Genomic DNA, 22,107 nt, shown 5'->3' on the forward strand with positions numbered 1-22,107 from the left:
ATTTCTTTCTTATTTTATTACGAACCCAATAAGTGGAATAACAAGTCATTTCTTATTAAACCCTGTTGTGGGCGAAAGATAAGGAAGTACTTGAGACGGGCTGGGACGAGGCCATAGGGTGAAACGGAAGGGTAATTATTTTTCCACCTTTTTGTAGTGTCATACAGCCACATATAAACATGAGAAAGGATGGTACAAAAGTACTAATATACATATACCTTGGTATATGCTGAATCATGTACAAAACAAGTAATTTTAGGAATGGTATATTACAATATCATAGTCAACACTGCATTAAATCACCACACTTCAATATCTAAAAACCTGATAAATAGAGAGTCCAGCTCATAGTATAATTGCTAAAATCTAAAATCATACACTACATTTATCAAATCGAAAATCACACAGAACACACAATATTAGGACTTAGGTTGCTTAACGTAACTGTAGCCCCGTTTTCACTACACACAGTTTTACATACAGTCACGGCATTACAATGAACTGAGGCTATTGTAAACGGGCCTTTTATGTGTAGAGATACTGAAAAAGAGTACGTTAGAGCTCGTCACTACATGGCTCAGATTTAACCGAAGTACGAATCAGCATTGACCAATAAACACAGTGATTCGACTCCCGCGGAAATAATAGATATTCAAACTGATATAACGATATTGATTGATTGATGAACTCATAACAACCAAAACTAAATACAACTGATCACTTACGAATGATTATGTTTCAGCCTTAGCATTAAGAACTATTAAACTATTGTATGTCGTTTATTTAAATTTTAATGAGTGCAATAGGTGTCTGAATATATCTGTCAAGGGTGGCAATTCAATTCCGTGGATTGGCGGGAAAAATTCGGCAACCCACACACGCTTTTGATGGTGATCAATTGTCCGCCCTTGTCAGTTCCCAGTCAGTAATTTATAATAAAGCATAATATGTTAACGACAATGAAAATTTTAAGGCCTTTACAGACACTAAAGAGTCCATAAAATAGTGGAAAAATTAGAAACCCCCTCTTGTGAATATGACATGACTTTGAACGGACTTGTAATATACAAGTTTTTCAGTGTTGGATTAAAATGATTAGTTATCAATGTAGATGGTTACCAGATTAGAAATTCCCAGAAGAAAATAAAAATTATTGCTTGTTTTTAATGCGGACGATTTCCAATACTACTTGATTCTGATCGTTTTCTTGGACGAACTCTTTTGCTGTTTTCTCCAACCTGTCCAATCTTTCTATCATTATCATCCCCTTTCAAAATATCAGTGATATGTCTGATAATTACTTCCATTGCCACTAAAAAGAAAGATTGAGAAATTCGATCTTAGTCAATGCCCACCTAACCAAGAAGTATAGTCAGGTACAGTAAGGATTAGAGATTGAGAGGTCTTGTTAAAGACAAGTTTAGATATAGTTTGTTTTGCTATGATAAAGACCAGTTCAGACTGGACAGCTTGCATAATGTATATATAGTGTAATAATTATCAACAACAAGACAAGTCAAAGTGCCTGAATCACCAAAACCAACATGGAAAACTGCCAAGAATTGCATAAAAAAAAGTGGATGGCAGCTGCTGGAAAGATATAATTTGTGATCTTGACCAATATTTGTAATACCTTCGTTATCTGATCCTCTGGGAATAATGACATCTGCATACTTCTTTGTCTGCAGAAACAAAGATTGAAATGAGGAAGTGAGCACCTCAACATATTTATATAATTATATTTAAATATTCATTTTTCTGTTTTATTTTGTAGCTAATATGTGAAATTTAATTTTGCATATGTCAAATGTTGCTACATACTGGTAGGCAGAATTCTTCAAATGCTGGCTTCACTAGTTCTGTATACGTATTCAAAACTGTATCAAGATCTCTACCATGTTCCTCAGTGTCTTTTAAAACTACAAAAATATGAACAATATTCCAACTATTTTTGCAAAGCACCTTGCAGATGATTTCTCCATGATGGTTGGGTTGGGTTTTCTAATTGCCAAACACAACACCAGCCAAGTGGTTTGTGGCTGGCATATAAATCATTAAGAAAAACGCTTGCTTCTATAGTATAGTAATAAACATAATTCAAAAGATTGTACCTCTTCTTGCTAGTCTGGTATCAGAATCACAATCAACAAAGAGTTTCATATCAAGTAAATCTCGAATTTCTTTGTTATATAAAACTAAAATGCCTTCAAATAGAATAACTTTTGGCGGGTGTGTTGTCACAAATTGTGGTTTCCTGGAAAAAAGAAAGTGTATTGATTCTCCTTCACACAAGGAACATTAGATAGAATATATATTATCATCCTTCTCATAATGATAGTTTTAGCTATTCTACTTCTAAATCTATTGTGACAGAATCTAAATCTTAGGTCTTCAATATATAATAACATGTTTACACAAACCTGGAATATGTTTTTGGATCATAAACAGGAGTTTCAACTGTCTGTCCACTTTTTAGCTTAGCTAAAGTGGTCTTGATAAGTTCATCATCAAATGCCTCTAGCAAGTGTCAGAATTGAAGTTGAAAAAAGATTAAATTATCCAGAGACCCTTACATAATTATATTTTCACACAAGTATTTTATTTACTTTAGTAATCAACTATATTATTACGTCCTGACAAGTACTCAGTACATATAGATTTTGATATATTTCACTCTTAAAAACCAACCTGGGTGATCATAATTTAACTCCACATCTTCATCATCCTTATTTGACAGATTTTCATCAACTTTATAGAAATCACTTTGGCACAATATTAAGATGTCACGGATCCTTGATGCAGATTTCTCATCTTGTCCAAGTTTTTTCAAAATTTGTTTACATACAGATGTCTATAAAGTATCATGTTTAATAACTCAAATATGAACTGGTGAGCAATTTCCAGATGGGTTTAGTGCCAAATTTAATATTTTGTAAATAGGTTGGAATCCAGAACTGATATCCAGCATCCAACACCTACTGTGAATATTGTGAAAATTCTAAAAACTTGAAATTTTTGACTATTTCACAATAAAGTTCTGAGGGATACAAGTTAAGACTGGTCTTAAACATAAAGAAATACATACTGTAAGTACGCATAGGAATTGACTAAAAATGTATGATTCATCATTTCAATGAATGTACATACAATTTATGTACAGTATAACATTGATATTTCTATATTATTCTTGCATAATAGTTAAGATATTTGCAACAGAATTTTTATAAACTAATAAAACGAAACTGCACATGGAATATTCAGAGTAAAATAACGAAAAATCACCTTTCCAGAAGCAGAACCGCCTGCAACTCCAATAATAAACGGTATTCTTGGCTTAGCTTCTTCCTCCATTAGAAAAAAACACAAATTCGGTCGTCAAATGTACCAGAAGCGGCACAGATTTACAACCATACTGCAAGATACGTAATTGCCAAACAAACGAACTGTAATCATACCAACTCAGTATTGTTGTTTCGTCTTTTCAGGGGGGTGGATTTATAAAATCAAAACACTAGGATATTTAGGTAAAAACTGACAAACCTGTAGTAAAACGCTTATCTCAATGAAAAATGATAAAAGACCGTTCTTTTCGAACGGAATATTTCTGATTTATATCTAATTTCATACTACACAGGTGGTACAGCAAAAATAAAGCTTGCAGCAAATGTGTCGCAATAATTGTGGCAATACTATTTCCCCCCCGACTAGTAATGTTGTTCGCAGGCGCATACTGCCCTGAGACGTTTGTAGATATTTTTAGTTGTCTGGCTGTCTGGCGAGATCTTGCAAGCTTTTCAAAGTTTCTAAGCTTCGTGTTTGATAAAAGAATTTATGAAATAAGGTGCAAGAATCATTGCTTTCATGCATAGGTGTTAATTATTCAAGAAATCTATGAAATTTTTAAAAAACTGCAAAAGCCTGTTGCTATAGCGACAGCTATCAAGTTAAATGTGATTGTATTTTGTTCGCAAAATAATTGTTGAATTATGCCTTCTGCGGTGAGTTTGCACATTTTAATTCTCCTAAGTTTTTGAGTGACAAAGAATTTATGTTATAATTTCTGCTTCTGTAGGTCAATGATAGCAAGAAACCTTGTGTGTTACTCTGGTGAATATTCTACACAACTTTTAATAGCATATCTGCATATGAAGAGCTATTAAATTTTATAGCACTTCTTGCAACTTGTAAACACAAAAGTGTTGTCAAGATAATAGAAATGTTTGGCAATCTAAAATTTTTCAGTCATTTGCCAAATTTATATAGTCTTGTATTAGTTACATAAACATTGATCATCCTGCATCCACAATCTTTCTTCTGGATTAAATATGAAATGGAATGATAAATGTTCAGCTGGCTTTAATTGCTGTAAAATTTTCATCCTGCATCCACAATCTTTCTTCTGGATTAAATATGAAATGGAATGATAAATGTTCAGCTAGCTTTAATTGCTGTAAAAATTGGTTTCAAATTTTACAATTGTACTCTAAATATGCACCAATATGTACATATTGGACTTGTCTGCCTTTGCATTCAAGTCATATGCATTTTTTATCCTTAGACAATACCAATATTTTGCTGTTTTATGCCTCTTTACTACAGATTAATATCTGCATGATTGTAATAAAATCCAATTACATTTACTATTGAAGGCATGATCTTGATGTTCATCATTTGCATACCCTGAAGGAAAGTACAGACAAATTAGGGTGAGTCAAATATTGTAAACAAAAAAAACTAAATACTTTTAAAGACTGCAATAGTAAAAACAATTAATCACTATAATTGCTTTATAAAATATGAAAGGCATAATTCTCACAGTAATACTACTGCTAGTGTGGTTTTATTACAATATCATTAATTGTCCTTTATATAATCATTTGTAGGACCTTGGCAGAGATATTCTGTTTAAAAAGTTATAAAGATGACTTAAAGTCAGCCATATTGCTTGATTTATATTTTTACACTCTTCAATATCCTTTAGAATATGCTAATTTATATTAAAGGAGTTGGATAATATTTATAGTCAGCCATATCCTAGCTTATAAGCTAGAGGATGAACATGTATTGAATTTGAAGTGTATTTATAACTGTTATTCCTATGAACTGGCTGGCTTTACCAACTAGAATTGGTCCCTTCATATTACTAAAGTTTAAATGATACATACCATACAAGCTTTTCTTAACAAGTTCCTATGTTTGCGGAAAAGAAAGGTTTTAGTGATGAACAGACTTCAGGATTCCTCTCCATCATCAAAAGTGTGCATGAGAAAGCAGTAGGTTGGTATGCAGATATTTGGGACAAAATGAGTGTATACATGTTCACTTACATCTTTGGTAACATATTATGATACACATTCATCCTCATAAATTCTGTTTAGATACTCCATATGGCAATGTGGATGATACTTATCAATATTTCAAAGAATTGTTGCTTTGCCACAGTGTTAAGGTGACTAACTTGATATCTAACTTGGCAACAACCTTCATGTGCATTAAAAACATGAAGATATGGACTTAATTTTTACACCTCACAGTAAAGACTCAATAGAACAATTTTTATATATCAAGATCAAGTATAGAAGCACTTTTGTCTCTCTCAACTTTGTATACAGCCTGTCTATTGTCTGAATTGAGTCCTGCCACACCCAGGGTACGGCATTTTCCAAATCAGATGTTATAACAAAAGATATATATGCCATAGCGTTCTTCGGATAGCGATCACATTTAGGTTTATTCTGTTGCCTTTCGTATTAATACTCGATGTGAGACCACGTTGGTTCAGAGCGCCGAGGAGGCGGGTCGGACAGATAGAATTTCTTCTTCGATCTCTTCGCGTTTCCCTTCTTTTCGCAAAGGAAACATTGTCTACGTCGTAGCGGTTAAAAAATGTTTTCTTTGCATGGGTTCAGATTTTACCGTACAGAAGCCATGCAGGGAATAAAAAGAACAATATAAAAAGCTGCAAATATAATACAAATTTATCATAATGAAAAGCAATGTTTTGTGGTGTTGTATGCCTCATTGTAGACGACCTCACTTAGCGTCAATTCTAAATAGCCTCAATTCTATAATCGGTCAGACTACGATTTTTTGTGACTTACCAGTGTCTTTAAGAATAAGAACAGTTATAACGAAAGTTGTTCATCAATTCAGGTAGCTATCAATTCAGATTGCTTTAGTTAGGTTACAGTTGAATCACCTGAAACGTTTTCCTGTACATAGTAAAGGTCCGTTAATCAAATTCCGTTTAATCATATCCCATTACCAAACAAAAGTGCCCAAATATTTGGGATATTCTTACTGATGGACCATGGTAGGTAAACACTGACACCCTCGGTCGCACGTATTGTCAAAATTAATGGTGTTTCACTCAATATCTCGGCCAACATGCTTGTTTTCCTCCTCTTGTTAAATCGATCTCTGAAATTTTTAAATATTTTTACAGAGACCACCATTCAGTATCCAACTCTTCACCGCTGATCAAGTTCAGATGATCACTGATTACACAGTAAACACGTATGTAACATACTTTAGTCAAGTTATGATATTTTCAATTTGAAATACATATTATGTTAAGATAAAGCGGCAGAGTTTGGTTTTCACTGGATTTAGCAATTATATTGATTTTCTCTCTCTAGATATTTTAAGCATTTTAAATTGTATAAATACGCGTTTACGCCCAAGGTATGTACAGATTATCAAGTTCCTGTTTAAATTCTCTTCACTTTGCAGATATTTTTCACTTGAGAACTATGACAACTCTAACAATGTACTTGAAGGTCAGCTCCTCAAAATGAAGAGAATCAGGGATTGGGGCTGGTGTTTTAAAATCACTGTTTTATTAAGAGCAAATCATATTTTGTATATTTTGTACGAAAAATTTTGCAGCGCAGCAATGGCCTCGTGCTCAGGCGCTCACACCTTCCATAAATTACTTTCCACATTCCTTTATAGGTGAGGCTTGATTTGACGTTTGAATACATGAACATGCCAGAAACTCCGGTACCAAAGGGTAAGACAGAACACTACACTACGCCAGGGGTCGGCGGGTTGTTGGATAGCTAGATAGCGCTATTCACCAAAAAGTGTTTTTTTAATCGCTTTTTTAAAATTGCCCATTTTTCGCTATAACCTTAAGGCTTAATTTAACCTTGGTATTTTTGAATTGGGGATTCTCTTAACTCATTGGGGTTAGCTTAATCCCTTGTCCCTTGCCATTTTAGAAGACGAGGAAGAAGACAAAATTGAAGAAAAGGTCAGTTGTTTTTTATTCTAAATCGACATTTAAAAGTGTTGCTTGCAAACTGCCAATTTATATTTTCCCATATCATCCAAGACCAAGTGCTAAAATTTCCCCCCAGAATTCGGCAATTGTTGGGACTGCTCGCAATTTTCCCCGCATACATGAATTGTAAATACTTATCTTCCATGTCTACAGCATGAAGATGTTGAAGATGAACTAAATCAAACTGCAGAAAACCAAAGTACTGAAGAAGGTAAGAAAAAAACCCTAAAATTACACGGTCAGTTCATACGGGTTCTGAGAAATCTTTGACTGCTGGTAGTAATGTTTTTTATTTGAATTGCTCTAGTATTGGCGGCCTGTGCTGTGCAGCTATTTCTATCGGCTCATTTCTTTCGTTTCAGACTCTCCAGCGGTGAAAGAACTGAAAAATTACATCAGTGCCACCTTAACAGAACAAGTTAACCAGGTACAATTCCCCCGTAGAAAATAATCCCCCGTAGAAAATAATTAAGTCAAATCATATTCTTTCGGTCAAATCGATCGGTCCCTAATTCATTATCGTTATCCACGACATATTTTCTAGCTACGATTAAACGTTGATGAGCAGATTAAAGCCAGCAATGAAACTCTGTCACAGAAACTGGGTTTTTCTTTTGGAGGAGAAAAAGAAGTTACGAAGAGTCCGAAAATGAACAAGAAAAAAGGAAAATGACAGTTTAACGTATTTTTATTTATTAAGAACATATGCATTATATTACAAAATTTTAATTACCCATATTCCGTACTTTGATAATTGGTCGCATTTTCGCAATATCATTAACATATTAATATAAATTGTAAATTTATTTCCATCCCATTGCCATATTATAGCAAGCCATTTAGTTCAAGGCAACGAGGATTACAATTAGAGAGAAATCAATTTTTGCCAGGATCCAAACTTTCTTGAACAGGGAAGGGGCGCTTTACTTTGTAGGCAGAAAGTGCTTTGCAATTAAACTACCGTGAAAACCCAGGGGCCAGTTCTACGGTAATAATTTTATGTCCAGAATCAACGAATATAATCCTAACTTTTAATCCTAAGCCTGACCATAACCCTTACCCAACTACTTATACCGAAGGATTAGAATCAAAGATTATATTCGTCTTCATTATTACCAGGTTTTTTTATCATTTCAAGTTAGATTTCTCTATGATCCACATATGATTGATAGTCCCTATCAAACTCCTATAGATGACCATGCTAAACCATGCTATATTAGACCGTTCTTATTATTACATCCAAGCAGAAAGTCTGATATTATAATACATGAAGTTTGACTGGCTTGCTAGTTTTGCAAAGCCAATCAAATTTTGTGCACCGTCAGACTTTCTGCTCTTGACATTATACATCACTAAAAGAAAGGTTTATATAACAGTTTTGTGTAAAATCTTGGCATTTGTGTAAAAGCATTTCAAATCCATGTAAAATATGTGTATTCTCTATTATTCTTTACAATTTTCTGTCCTTTTTTCCAATTCCTTCCTCTTGATATCATAGTTCTTGACAAATGTCTCTGCTACCAACAATGGAAATACTAATGTTGCCTCAGCATACACCTGTAATTTTATGCATTTAATACAGTTTTTGCAGAATATGGAATATTATGGTTGACACAAACTATTGGATACAGTCTAAATTTACCTTCACTGGTGTTGCAGTTGCTTTAATTTTTCCCCAAGAGACAGCTTCATCTGGCCTTGCTCCAGAATCACAACCATCAAATTCTTGTGCAGTATTTACGAAGACAGAGAAGTCTGCACCATTACGCTGAAAATGTACCAAACACAGTAATAAATACATTAAAATATATTTGTAAGTGAATATTGATGCCTGATAGTAATGAAAAGCTGTTCTCTTTGAATTTTTCTTAATAGTCTATTATATAATTAATATGGCCCATGGATTTTACCATGAAACCTAGGTTAAAGTTCTTACCATCATATTGGCATTACAGATGTGATGCTTACAAAGTCCTCCACCAAGAATAATTATACCTGAATTGGCTATAAAAGTAACTTGACTATTCATCCGTCGAATATCTAGTAATAATTATATACACATCCTTTAATTGAAATAATTACTTTCAAACGAAACAAAAATATAAATTCATGAACGAAAGTTCTGCTGAATGGAATTTTTTATTCAATGATCAGTAATGTGATACATGTGAGCAGTAGCAACATAGGTTTCATCAGGCTTGGATTATCCCCATACATGCATTTGTCACCCTGAAAGTGTAGTTCCAAAGGTGTGTAAAAACCAAAGCCAAAAATATAAGCATTGCAATTAGCCAATAATTAACACAATAATTATTTAATTGCCCACCTTCAACTAAATCTAAAATTAATCCAGGACTTTTATATGAATGAAAATATAAAATGTCACCAATAGAACCATCAGTTATAGCAGGGCAGAATACAGGAATTTTGTTCTAAATAATTATTAATAATAATTTCAGTCAAAATATGTTAGAGCTGAGTTGAATTACAGAAGCTGAGTTAGAGGACTTAAATCATTCAAGTATTCACATCCATGTTTGTAGCTTACCTTGTGGCACCAATAATACACTGATTCTGGATTATTTATTTCCTTGCCTAGTCTATCTATTAACTTTGAAGGAGTCCAATTTATCTTCTAAACAAAAAAAGATTATGCTTCAACTCACTGACCATAGTAACATACTGTATGTTCAATATTGGAAGATACACAGTGTGATCTTTCTTATCTAAATAAAAGGGTGTGTAATACAATTACCTCTGTTTTCTGTTCATGCAACATTTGATCAAGTATTGGAGTCAACCAATTTTCAAATGTACAGTAGTTATCATTGGGTACAATTAAATTTCCAATTCTATTCATTCCCTTTTCCCGCAATGTGGCTCCTTTTAAACTAAAATCTCCAATATATGTTGGTGCAAAACATTTGATAAAATCCTCTTCAATACCTCCTGCTGATGTGACAATGCAATCAATCTAGGATATAAATTAGCAAGTTTTATCACACATTGGTTTTGTGGTTTACTCTCACCTCTATTAACTGTGCTCTCATGTAATGCAGTGGAATCTAATTACCATATTATGCTCAGCCAGGTAACGTATTGTCTCTCTTAATCCAGATGATATCATGTTGGAAGTGTATCCTAAAAATATTGCACAGTTGGTTTTTTGCCCTTCTTTGGGGGGCAGCTCAAATCTTCGAGATATCTGCAACAATAAAATCAATTGCTCACAAATGATTTACAAATATTTAGGAAACTTCAACAAACCTATTGCTGAATGCTGAAGTATATTCCCATACTTAAAATGTGCTCACACTTTGACAACCAGGGTTATAACTGCCACTGCACAAAATTTCAACATTTTGGGAGAGTAGGCCCCCAACCCCAAGCGCTTTGCCAACCCCTTGCCCCCCAATTTTTGAACATAATTTATTTTATCACTGTATAGTTACCATATTATTTATTTCATCAACAGCTTTTCCAAAATTTGTGGCCTGAAACCCTGAATGTTTATATGTAGCCAATAAAGCAGAATAATCCACTCCATTATTGAAATCATAACCTTTGACTGTTTCTGAATCTATTGGCATTTGCTCGCTAGCTTTAAGTACCGCTTCAACTGCAATTTCTGGGGCAGAATTATCCATTTTCTGTATTCTTTGTACGGTAATGTGTAACTTCCTTTCCTACAAATCTTGTTGACTGCTTCAGGACAAAATTTGTGAATTAATTTACAATTTTTCAGGAGTTTTTCCCAAGGGTTTTGGGGACAACGAAGTTTTTATATATTTACAATTCTTTCGAGGTTTATTCTATTCCACGTGCACCAGCATACTTCATTTTAATTTTTTATTAATTATGTTTTATAAAACTTGATTTCGCCAAAGTTACCAAGTGGTCCTGTGGCCCAATGGATAAGGCGCCTGACTACGGATCAGGAGATTCCAGGTTCGAGTCCTGGCAGGATCGAATTTTTTTCATTTCTCTATTTCCCTTTTGGATTTTTTGTTTTCATACATATAAGTACATGTCATCTGGGAACTTTACTTAAAACATCTAAATGAAAAAATAAAAATATATATGAAACTTCCATACCTTAATTTTATTGGAATTTTCATTAAAACTTGTTCACAGGCCGTTCATAGCTCAGTATTCCATTTTGTAAGACTCCAGTGGCATATATACAGACCTGTTTGTGGTTACTTGACCAAAGGTTCAAGAATCAAGACAGAAGACTGTATTCCCTCTGGTTTCTGTCCATTTTTAAAACTATTTTACTTGGAAATTTTGGGAAAATAGGGATATGGCATACGACAGCGGTAGTGAGGAAGAAATGGACTGGTCGTTTTTATGTGAAGATTCACCAGAGGGCGTTGATGAAGTAGACGCTGTATCAAATCAAGTTATCAATTTTGAAAGTGAAACATCATACATGCCCAAGTATTTCGTAGATTCTAACAATCGTGCCGTCAAAAAAGAAACAAGGAGGTTAAGAACGGTTAGTGGGAATTATTTGTATTCATAAAATCACTCTTAAATATAATACTTTCAAATGAGTTCAAAAAGTTAAAAAATTATCATTATTCATATTTCATATTAAGTGAATCCCAGACGGCAGAGTTGAGATCTGTTCTGCCTGGGCCTGTTGGGCACTTTTCCCTGAGATCTCGGGTGCCGGAAGTCTTAAAAATTCGGGTGCAGGTGCGGAAATAAGACGCTAAGTGCAGCTAGGTGCGGGCGTAAGTGCAGCTGACACTGATCATAGCCAGGCTGGAAAACTTGTATCAAATTCCGCATGTGTAGCTGCGAGAGCATAAAATTTATCAGCTGCGAGTAAACCAATAGTCAGATGTGAGCTGCAAGGCTCACAGTGCCAGTGACTTAAAATCCGAGAGAAAGTTGCAAGTTCAAGGTCTGAGAAGGTGTTTACAATGATCTAGAGGACCGAATTTTTTGCTTGGTGGTGCCTCGTGGATTTCACTATTTTCCAAAATAATTTTAGCTCAAAATCGACTGGGCGATCACTGCCAAATATCATGTGTAAAATTTGCTTAGGTGCGCAAAAATATTTGTTGAAAAATATCTCGGGTGCGGCAGTGCCCAACTCTACACTAATCATTTCTTTAGAAATTCATTGTTTTCACAGCCAATGAACAATAAAATATTTGCGTAGCAGAACTAAATTGTACACTACTGCTTGAGAACAGTGCTTGATTGCTATTGCACCAAAATCATCAAAACTTTAATATTGTCAGCAAGCTTGAAATATAACTCAGACAAAGGTTATAGTGACATCTTTTTACTACTATGTAATTACATATTCATTGACAATGTTGGAGTTGATATTCAAATCAGGACAACCTTTACATCATAGCAAAAATCATAAGCATCACATACATCAATTTCATATTATATCTTTTATGATGAAACCCTTCATAGCCCTCATTTCTCTTGCCACATTTATGTGTTATATATTTAAGAATGTACTGTATGTTGTATAAGCAAACAGCAAGTGGTATTGCAAAACAAGATGTAAGTGATAATTAGATTTATAAATTAAACATTAACTGATGATGGATGCTGGGAATTTTCCCTTCAGGTCTCAGAGAAAATCCTTAAAACATTTGGTAATATTCCATATCTTCAAAATGGAATGGCAGCATTATTGAAATTCAGTGATGAAGTAGATAGTAAACAGCTCCTAACAGCTCTACGGGATGTTTGTAATGAAGTTGTGTTCGAAGTTCTATATCACAATTCCAATCTTGCTATTGTGTATATGAATGCAACTAGCTATACCTTTATTGGTGAGAAAATCATGAATGGCAATGGATTTAAAATGCAGGATATGTTTGTCACTCATTTAGAAGGTATGCCATAAATTAAATGCCTTTGATACATTTAATATGGAAATAAAATTTGTGTGTTTAAATCATTTTCTCAACAATCATGACAATTACACATTTGATAATCCATTCATAAATTGCTTTAAACCAAGATTGTATCAATTCCCTGTATACCTGGCGAAAGATGCATCATGTACCAGCCATTAAATCATATCTAACTTTTGTATCAATATGTGTGAGATAGCCAGGTTGGTAAAGCCTAATAAATACATAAATATTTACATTTGTTGTAGCTTTGTGTCTTGACCCTCTTCCACGTTTTTTGGTCGAGATTTCTACTCCAAAGTCCACAGGAGAGGCTTTCCAGAGGGAACTCTCAGCTGTTTTAGTCACTTTTCGTGGTTCCTTCAAATATCTTCGTCTCCATGAAGGAGATGAACCTGATATGGAACCATCTGTGAGTGTTACTCTGTTGTTTTCCAAGCGAGCACAACGGAATGCTGATAAATTTCAAGCTCTTTTATGTGAAAAGAATACGTCATGGAAAAGATATGAGCGTCCCGAGGCTGTGCGTGTACCGTATGAGCAACTATTCTCGTCAAGAAATCATTCATCTCTTGTTCTTGGTATTATATGTGGCAATGATATACCAGGAGTACGGATATCAGTGATGTTCTCTTCAATGAAAGATGAAATGATCAAATTCTATAGTGTTTTGACTGGAATGTCGCCTGTTTGCCGTTCTGACAACAATGGAACTAGTTACCTCAAATATCCCGTTGCTAGGAATTTGGAACTGCAATTAATTCACAATTCAACCATTCCTACAAATCCTTCAAGCAACGTCGCAATTTGCGTTCGTGTTAAAGATCACGAGAAAATATCCGCCTCTCTTGAGTCTCATCATCAATCACTCACATCAAGTGATGAAGGCCACTGGGAAACATGTGACCCCGTTGGCAATCGAGTCCTCTTGTTCACTCCATTTGAATGATATTATTACAGTAATTATTATAAAAAGTAATCACAGGTCGGGTTACTTTTTGAGGGGATTAGTTTGATTTGTAATATATATAGTAAGTAGTAAGTGTACTGTAACGTTTGAGTTGCGATAGAGATCTGTATTCTAAATTATTGCGTTCATTTATTTATTTGGAAACAAAGTAAGGCTTTCACGTTCTGCATGTGATACTCAGTCGATCTGAGAACACCCAACTACGTCCCTTAAAACCTTAAATTAAAACCATAAAATCAATTCAATCTATGAGATGGAATATGAAATGTTTTTCTATGTGTTCATGATCTGATAAAGTGACTTGGAGCCACTGCTTGGAGCCGATAGTTCAAAGATGAGGACTAACCCTGGGCCTAGGTCAAATTTAAACCTGTTGTTTTTACTTATATGTATTTATAAATCGCTGTTCTGTTCACGACTTTGGCAAGAAAGGATTTCTGAATTCTGAGGCAACTTATTCCACTTGATAAACTGTTGAAATGTTTTTAAAAACCATTTGTAGATTCGTAATAACCCAGGCTTTTAAATTAACCCGCTCCAATTTGACCAATTGGCTCCAAATCATTTTTTCAAAGACTGTTTTTTTTTAATGTTGAGATTGATTTTTACATTTGTGTATCTTTACAACTTACAATGGAACTGCCTTAAATTTTATGGACAGACTTGATTCAAATGCCTTAGTTCAAAATAAATTTGCCCATTCTTACAGGCATGCAGGTGGCAAACAGGTGATTGTTATGCAAAACGTGCAGTGCTTTAAACATTAAAATATCCCTAGGATATTCTGTACTGATATTTTTTGATTATATGAATTGATTATAAGAATGTATCTACATATAACAATAAATAGAATTAAACACATTTTTTGCTTGTTTAAAATCCTGTATTTATGTTCCGTTTTTGGTTCTGTAACATACATCATCGATGGTTTGGGGTCAATGTGTCATGTCACATACTAAAATAGTTTAAAAAAACTGAGTTATAATTTAAAGTATACGTTTGAGGAATATTTTTGTTAATATTGTAACATTGTTCACGATTACAATATGTACACAACATGAGAAATGAACGTGGTGCATGATTATTTGATGACTATCAAATGAACTGATTTACAGAATTGGATTATTCTCAATCTGGGCAGCACAAAAACTTTATGTTTGATGACATTTTCCATGTCTACTGGTGTATTTTATGTTGTTTTCGTTTAGACAATGTTTAGTTTGGCTCTTTGGAACATGTCGCTCTCTTCTGTTTTGTCGAAAACGAAAATTTATACTGTTGGCTTTTCTAGGTAAGCCATGATTTTTACAATTTATAACATACCAAGAGCAGGCCAATGCGACCAATGACAATGGAGATCAATGTACGTTTATATATAATACTCCTCACAAGGCATTGCATGCAAGTTACGCTGAAGCCTCGTGATGAGATCGGAATTTAAACACGAGATGAATCAGGATAATTTCCAGATTTGTCTGCTGAAATCTTCCGTTAGGATTTCACCGCGAAGACAGTTTCAAAACAGGGCGTGTTTTACAAAACGCGGTCGTTGGGGTGTTTGCATGGTGATACTACAGTCTACACGCCTAAAACAACACAAATAGTTCCCGGTTGCAACGACTTTTTTAAGCTTCACGAGTTGCTGCAACCAACAATGAAAGAACTAAGTTCGTGGGGTAAAACACAACAGTGTTTCATCAGCTAGAAACAACTTGTGTGTCTCTGTCCTAACAGATTGAAATGATTTTTCAAACTCTAGGAATATGTTTTGTCGTACTTTCTTTTACTGGATCAAAAACATTCAGAGATGACAGCCTTTCCAAAATACGTAAAAGATCCGCAAAACCGTATCATGGAAAGCGTGTGCATATATCCGCGCAAGAAGTACTCAATTTTCCTGGTGACTACCATGCCAAGGGAGTGTTGTCGTTACCTTATGGAAATATAGTTGAACCGTTCGAAGCATGGTATTCAGCGAAACACAAAATGAGCAGGATCGATTATTATGGGGGTAAGTATCTATAATTTTATTATGCGTGGGGGTAAGTATATATAATTTATATAAAATTAAGTTGATATACAATAGCTGTATACATGTGCGGAGTCTAAATCCTGGTTTTCGTATATGTCGTGTATTTTATCGGTGTTAATTCTACCGCAATAGCCTCTCCAAGGCGCTGTAGTATATTATATGTATATAAGCTATCTATGTCTCACGCGGCTTCAAGGCCAATGCACCGTTGCATAGATGTCAGATTCAGTATAGCACGGTTGTCTTTTGATTTGTGGGCCGACTACAATATTGTGCAGGTTAAATCGTTGTGCAAAATATACGATTCTGATTGGCCAATTTTGTCACTTCAGTAGCTATAATTAACCTACACTCTGCTTATGGAGAAAAGCGGAGGTGAATCGGCGCCTTTTGAAAATACAATATTTTATTGTGTATCTGCAAATCTGCGTGTACCTGCAAGTCATGCAAAACCCATGCAAGTGCTCGTCTATAATATTATGTTCCCACCGCTCTAAGCTGTTTCTGATATACCCTTGCTAAAACTTTTCTCCAGTGTTCATTATTCTATAGGATCAATGTTAATTGACGCTGCTCTTTTGATTTCCTCTCAAAAGGCATGGACCAAACATATCAAAAAGAATTACTCGGTAAACATGGTTTTGCATGTAAAGTTGTACCTGAATATTCCGAGCGAACCCAAAAGACATATCGTGGTTGTTTACATCGACGAGGAACAAAAAGATTTCCAGTCAAAGCACAAAGTATTCTGCCAACATCTCACTATTTTAAGGTAACGTGGATAGTGCAGGCTATCCGTATCTAAGGGTTGCGAGTGTTTTGCAATCAATAAGTTGACATAATTCAGTTATTAATACTTTAAATCAGCCTCTTACATTAGACACGACGCAAGAAATACTTCACCGCTATGTTTGAATGGTGGTTTTGGATAATAGCTAATTTGAAAGCATGCATGGTTCACATTCGTTTTACGAACCTGGGATTCTTTTTCTGCGGTCACAAGTACTTAAATGCTCTGTCATTGGACATCCCCGATCGTTAGGATTTATTCATGCATGTGAAGCAGGTCTGAGTTGCAAAATGCAAGAATGTACACAATCTATGTTGTGTCTGATTTCAGTACGTTGGGGACATGGCGCTGCGTGGTCACAATGCAGCCAAATGGCAGCATAAATTCAAAGTCTACAGCAAGGTGAATACTTACATCCTCTACACAACAAAAACGAAGCCTGTGAAACCTTTGAGATACGAAATGATGGGATATGATACATTGCTATCTTCGTACTATGATCATTATGTCCTAGACTACGAAATGATTGAACCTTGGGATTTTAACTACACGACGTTGCAGATTCCTACAGGTAAAATAAACAAATAGACAAAATAGCAATAAATATTAAGTATATAGTAATATATACCGTTTCAGCTTGCATGCAAGTTAACCCATTTCAGATGTTGTGACTGTGGAATAGCCAATAAAACGTAACCATTTCAAACCATGTGATTTGAAAATTGAATCATTTTTGTATTATAGATTTGGATTGCTTCGATTTTTCTTCAAAGAGGTTTTCAAACACCGTGGGTGAGCTCAATCCCATGGTGGAGTACATGCCACACACGGGTAATGGAGCGCCCTTCACCCTCTCGCACAGCACCAACGATGATGATAGCTCATCTCAAGACGAAATATTATGGAATCATGATGAACAAGAAAGTTATTATCCATATTTCAACAGAGATGGAACGGGTCGTATTTCAAATGAAAATGTTGCTGGATTGAATAACATCTTTGCCTATTCACCTCCCCTATATTCTTCCCAAGACAAAAGAACCCAAGAGAGTGATAGACGTTTTTCAACAAACTACGTTAATTCAGGCAAACGAGCGCCTTTACCAAGAGATAAAGCCTTTCCAATGCAAGAGAACTTAGAAGAATATGAAGATATAAACAGTCGAAGAGTTACTCAGCAAGAACTACCTTATGTCACCGGCACAAAATACGATCTTGGTAGAGCAGCTACTTCAAGAAAATCAGTGCATAAACTTTTTCAAACCCACAAGAAACGCAAAGAAGTCCCCAGATTTCCTGCGAAGGAAAATTTTAACAAAAATCTTGTAAAGCATTTTTATAAGTCAAGAAAAGAGAGCAAGCATACAGAAATAGCATACATAAATACCGACAGAAAACATTCCCGGATTCAAAGGATATTTAATTTCAAAAACGTACGAAGGAAAGTTGGAAGGCAAAAGAAGAAACAAAAACTGCACAATAGGAATAAGATTGGTTGGAAAAAGACATTTGTTAGCCGGGCATTACGTCGAAATTACGAGGAAATCGTGAATTTATTATTTGATGCTTTCAAGCTGATGCATAAGAAAGATTATTCATCTCATCACGAACATGAAACAAGGAAGGATATCTACAGACATAATTTGAGGTAGGATTGGCCATCATAAATTACTCAGGGCGCTTCCCGTAGTCATAAGTCATGGCCACGACAGTCAAAATATTAAGGGTCTCTCTTATCAGAGCATTCAGATCTATTCAAAACAAGGTCCATTCAAGGTCAATTCAATAGAAACACCAATAGGACTTTCGAATTTGTCTGGTCTGACGAGAAAATGTTTCATACCAGGCATCATGTGTATAGAACAACGTAGCTTCATGGAATGGTTATTGTTTCAGATACCGATAAACCTAGGTGGGGATACTCGACTCTAGATTCATGTGAATGCTCAAATACACTTCAATTCAAGTGCTTCTCCCTTGAGTGTTAACAGAGGATGTAGAAGTTAGGATAATATTCGTTGATCCTGGACGTGAAATTATACTTAAATTTGCCATTTTCGATGGGGTCAAGCGGCTTCAATGAACGCGCTTCCAAGATTTATTCGTATCTTCCTATCCGATGTTGTTGGTATTCCTATGTTTTGCGTACTGCGCACCTGGCCGCTACCAGTCAGACAGGCAGACAAACATGCATGCAAAGAATTAATGGCGAGCAAAATAACAACAACAATTCATATACCGTGTAGATTTATTAATTCCCGAAATCGTATGCACCTGGGTTACAAACTAAGCTCAAACCATCTCATGGATATGACTGACGAAGAACTGCACAAACAGAAAGGCTTATTGCAGGACGAGGGGGAAAATATCTCTAATGGTGGCGTTCCATTTGAACCGTTGTCAAATTACTTTCCTCCGTCAGTGGACTGGAGGAAACAGGGCGCTGTGAACTCCGTGAAAAGCCAGGGTATTTGTGGTTCCTGTTATGCTTATGCAGTCACAGGAGCATTGGAAGGTGCATTCTTTTTAAAGGTAGCTTTTTGATACGTACAGCGAAAGATTGTAGCCTGTCCATATAACATATCTTCCTTATTATTTGCACGTGGGTGAAGTCTCGTGAACCATATTAGGGCGATTTAGTATGAAGACGTGAACGTCAAAGACGACGTGAAAATGGCGAATAAATGGCGTGATGCGCCCAAATATGGACATGCCACGCCATTTACTCGCCATTTTCACGTCGTCTTTGACGTTCACGTCCTCATGCTAAATCCCCCTATTAACATTAGGAAGATTTAGCATGAGGACGTGAACGTCAAAGACGACTTGGCGAGTAAATGGCGTGATGCGCCCAAATATGGACATGCCACGCCATTTACTCGCCATTTCCACGTCGTCTTTGATGTTCACGTCCTCATGCTAAATCCCCCTATTGCAAGGCACGGGGAGACGGGGGACTTCACCTCCCAAATTACTTACTAACTAGCTATGGTGTTGATGAGTTGGAAAATCAATTTTGGGTTTTACATGTGACTTAGCCCTCTAGGATCCATTTATCGCTCAACTCTCTCCCCCTATTCTCTAATACACTCGGGCCGCGGGCCTTATTTTGGATTCAGAAACATGCATTCAATGCTCTAATGCTTAGTATTAAATAAGCAGCTGACGTCAACTAACTTTTCTTTCTTTGAATAGAATGGATATCTGCCAGATTTCTCTGAGCAGGAAATCATTGATTGTTCTTGGGGATTCGGAAATCGGGGTTGTAAGGGAGGCTATCCTCACAGAGCTATGCAATGGATTTTAAAACATGGTGGTTTGGCAATAGAAGACAATTATGGTAAATACTTAGCACAGGTATTGTTCTAAATTGCAAAAGTATATTTAGTAAAACTTTTTTTTACTGTGGTCTTCATCCTAAGATGTAAGGCCTGTCATTGCATGTACATCCCATAATTTAGAGATTTGTGTCATTTCCTTTTTCAACGCACACTTTCGTCACACAAAAAGAAAAACATGGTCGTCTTGTGATGTTCACACTTGAGAATGATGATTTTTTTAATTTCATTCCTCCAGGAAGGTTATTGCCACTTTAGAAACGTCAGCATTGGTGTTCGTATAGACTCGTATATGAACATTACGAGAGGAAACGTGACCGAATTGAAGCAAGCTATATCCCAATATGGACCCGTGAGCGTGCTAATTAATACCCAACCGAAATCATTCAAGTTCTACAGCTCTGGGATTTATTACGACCCAGAATGCTCCGGTGAATACATTTTATTTATAATTAACATATAATTTATGTATTTATAAAATTGCCTTGATGATAATGATGATGTTCTCCACATGATGTTAGCAATGATCCTGAATGGTATAATTTTCTACTTTTCTACTTATCTTCTAACTTATAAGTCATTCAGTCATCTTTCAATCAGTTTAAAAGATGCAGGCGCAATAACTATAATATTATCATTATTCCTCTTGGCTCCAGAGAACGTTAAAAAAAAAACGTAACACAAGCCAATTTCTCTATCAATATTCTCTTTTCTTTACATTATGCTCTGCAGTCAAAAATTGCTTTACATAAGTTGAAGGAAAATTACCTGGGGGCAGTTGTATAAAAGGCTAGTTAACTTTTAACTATAGTTAAGGGCGAAATTGGCCAATCAGAGTCGTGTATATTTCTGAGTTAACTAGGATTTAACTATGCAAAATGTAGTTAAATGGTTTTATACAACCGGCCCCTGAAGTAACATGGCCTTAGCTCATAACATGCATCCCTTAACATTTCACATGCTTTTCAGGAAACAACCTTGATCATGCTGCACTGTTAGTTGGCTACGGTGAAGAAAGAGGTATTCCCTATTGGCTCATAAAGAACTCGTGGTCAAAAGCATGGGGTGAATCAGGATATATCAAGATCGCTCAACGAAATAATAATTGTGGAGTGACATCTAAAGCTGTTGTTGTTAGGATTAGATGACAATTAAGTCAGTTTTATGTATATATCACTATAGAAAAGCAGCACGTTCCAAATATATATATATAAACAAGATTACAGGAAGGCTTGTCGTGATTATATAAGTTGATGTCATGCAAAATAAAAGATTATTTTTTTTAACAAAGTCCAATAATCTAAGTATATATATAGTGATCCTTTATCACATTGGTGGGTATTCGTTGGTGAACAAGCATGCAGTATACAGTTACTGGGTACATAAATACACAATACAAATCCCCCCCGTACGCCTATATGATCTTTTTGATTGGTCTACTAAGATATTAACCATGCAATGAATCACAAAGCTCGTTTGTATACTGTATATTACCCGACTAAGGCCAAAATTATACTGCAATGCTATCAGGGTACAACTGGTCAAAATGGAATCCACAGCCCACAGTAAACCAAAGACTGCTATGATTATCACAAATCATGCTGGCATCCTTCGGATGCGACCGGAAAGGTCTCGCAGGTTGTCAGTAGGTTTTCTCTCGTTAACGTCACGAATGCTTTTAGCAAATCTTGTGCTGTGCTGTCTGATAATTTCGTTAAAACTTCATCCAGGCTGAATGAAGAAGAATATGAGTTCAGATTTTTACAAAGCTTGGCTTCAAAACCATTTGACATCAAAATGA

General features: G+C 35.4%; 5 protein-coding genes and 1 non-coding gene across 7 annotated transcripts; 4 read left to right on the top strand and 2 right to left on the bottom strand.

Annotated features, from left to right (window-relative positions):
- Positions 1–104: 104 nt before the first annotated feature.
- Positions 105–3,484, bottom strand: LOC114518868 (uridine-cytidine kinase 2-like). Its single transcript, XM_028538895.1, has 7 exons — positions 3,283–3,484; positions 2,689–2,851; positions 2,421–2,517; positions 2,112–2,254; positions 1,822–1,919; positions 1,634–1,682; positions 105–1,312 (listed from the first exon to the last, which is right to left on the bottom strand). Exons 1-7 carry the CDS (start codon positions 3,349–3,351, stop codon positions 1,164–1,166), a joined length of 768 nt encoding a protein of 255 aa, XP_028394696.1. The 5' UTR covers positions 3,352–3,484; the 3' UTR covers positions 105–1,163.
- Positions 3,485–3,733: 249 nt separating this feature from the next.
- On the top strand, positions 3,734–7,982 carry LOC114518867 (coiled-coil domain-containing protein 189-like). 2 transcript variants are annotated; one of them, XM_028538893.1, is made up of 13 exons: positions 3,734–3,998; positions 4,073–4,107; positions 4,650–4,706; positions 4,884–4,970; positions 5,195–5,277; positions 5,379–5,449; positions 6,446–6,516; positions 6,639–6,684; positions 6,955–7,012; positions 7,224–7,255; positions 7,439–7,496; positions 7,648–7,712; positions 7,830–7,982. In XM_028538893.1, exons 1-13 carry the CDS (start codon positions 3,987–3,989, stop codon positions 7,956–7,958), a joined length of 804 nt encoding a protein of 267 aa, XP_028394694.1. In that variant the 5' UTR covers positions 3,734–3,986; the 3' UTR covers positions 7,959–7,982. The 2 variants fall into 2 exon arrangements, with proteins under 2 accessions (XP_028394694.1, XP_028394695.1); XM_028538894.1 differs by having other exon boundaries at positions 7,227–7,255.
- Positions 7,983–8,472: 490 nt separating this feature from the next.
- Positions 8,473–11,076, bottom strand: LOC114518865 (deoxyhypusine synthase-like). The gene is made up of 8 exons (XM_028538892.1): positions 10,738–11,076; positions 10,359–10,490; positions 10,041–10,259; positions 9,834–9,920; positions 9,612–9,717; positions 9,222–9,325; positions 8,928–9,053; positions 8,473–8,842 (listed from the first exon to the last, which is right to left on the bottom strand). The coding sequence occupies exons 1-8, from the start codon at positions 10,930–10,932 to the stop codon at positions 8,729–8,731; spliced, it is 1,083 nt and encodes a 360-aa protein (XP_028394693.1). The 5' UTR covers positions 10,933–11,076; the 3' UTR covers positions 8,473–8,728.
- A 105-nt stretch (positions 11,077–11,181) lies between these two features.
- On the top strand, positions 11,182–11,254 carry Trnar-acg. The gene has a single exon. It is a non-coding gene; the product is annotated as a tRNA-Arg (tRNA).
- Positions 11,255–11,493: 239 nt separating this feature from the next.
- LOC114518885 lies at positions 11,494–14,143 on the top strand. The gene is made up of 3 exons (XM_028538916.1): positions 11,494–11,783; positions 12,885–13,155; positions 13,425–14,143. Exons 1-3 carry the CDS (start codon positions 11,589–11,591, stop codon positions 14,123–14,125), a joined length of 1,167 nt encoding a protein of 388 aa, XP_028394717.1. The 5' UTR covers positions 11,494–11,588; the 3' UTR covers positions 14,126–14,143.
- A 1,181-nt stretch (positions 14,144–15,324) lies between these two features.
- Positions 15,325–21,531, top strand: LOC114518884. Its single transcript, XM_028538915.1, has 9 exons — positions 15,325–15,437; positions 15,906–16,157; positions 16,775–16,950; positions 17,299–17,539; positions 17,713–18,616; positions 19,215–19,500; positions 20,164–20,325; positions 20,545–20,737; positions 21,276–21,531. Exons 1-9 carry the CDS (start codon positions 15,338–15,340, stop codon positions 21,452–21,454), a joined length of 2,493 nt encoding a protein of 830 aa, XP_028394716.1. The 5' UTR covers positions 15,325–15,337; the 3' UTR covers positions 21,455–21,531.
- The last annotated feature ends 576 nt before the right edge of the window (positions 21,532–22,107 follow it).

The sequence above is a fragment of the Dendronephthya gigantea genome, unplaced genomic scaffold, assembly GCF_004324835.1.
Source record: "Dendronephthya gigantea isolate DGI-Jeju-01 unplaced genomic scaffold, DenGig_1.0 000012F, whole genome shotgun sequence".
Lineage (NCBI taxonomy): Eukaryota > Metazoa > Cnidaria > Anthozoa > Malacalcyonacea > Nephtheidae > Dendronephthya > Dendronephthya gigantea.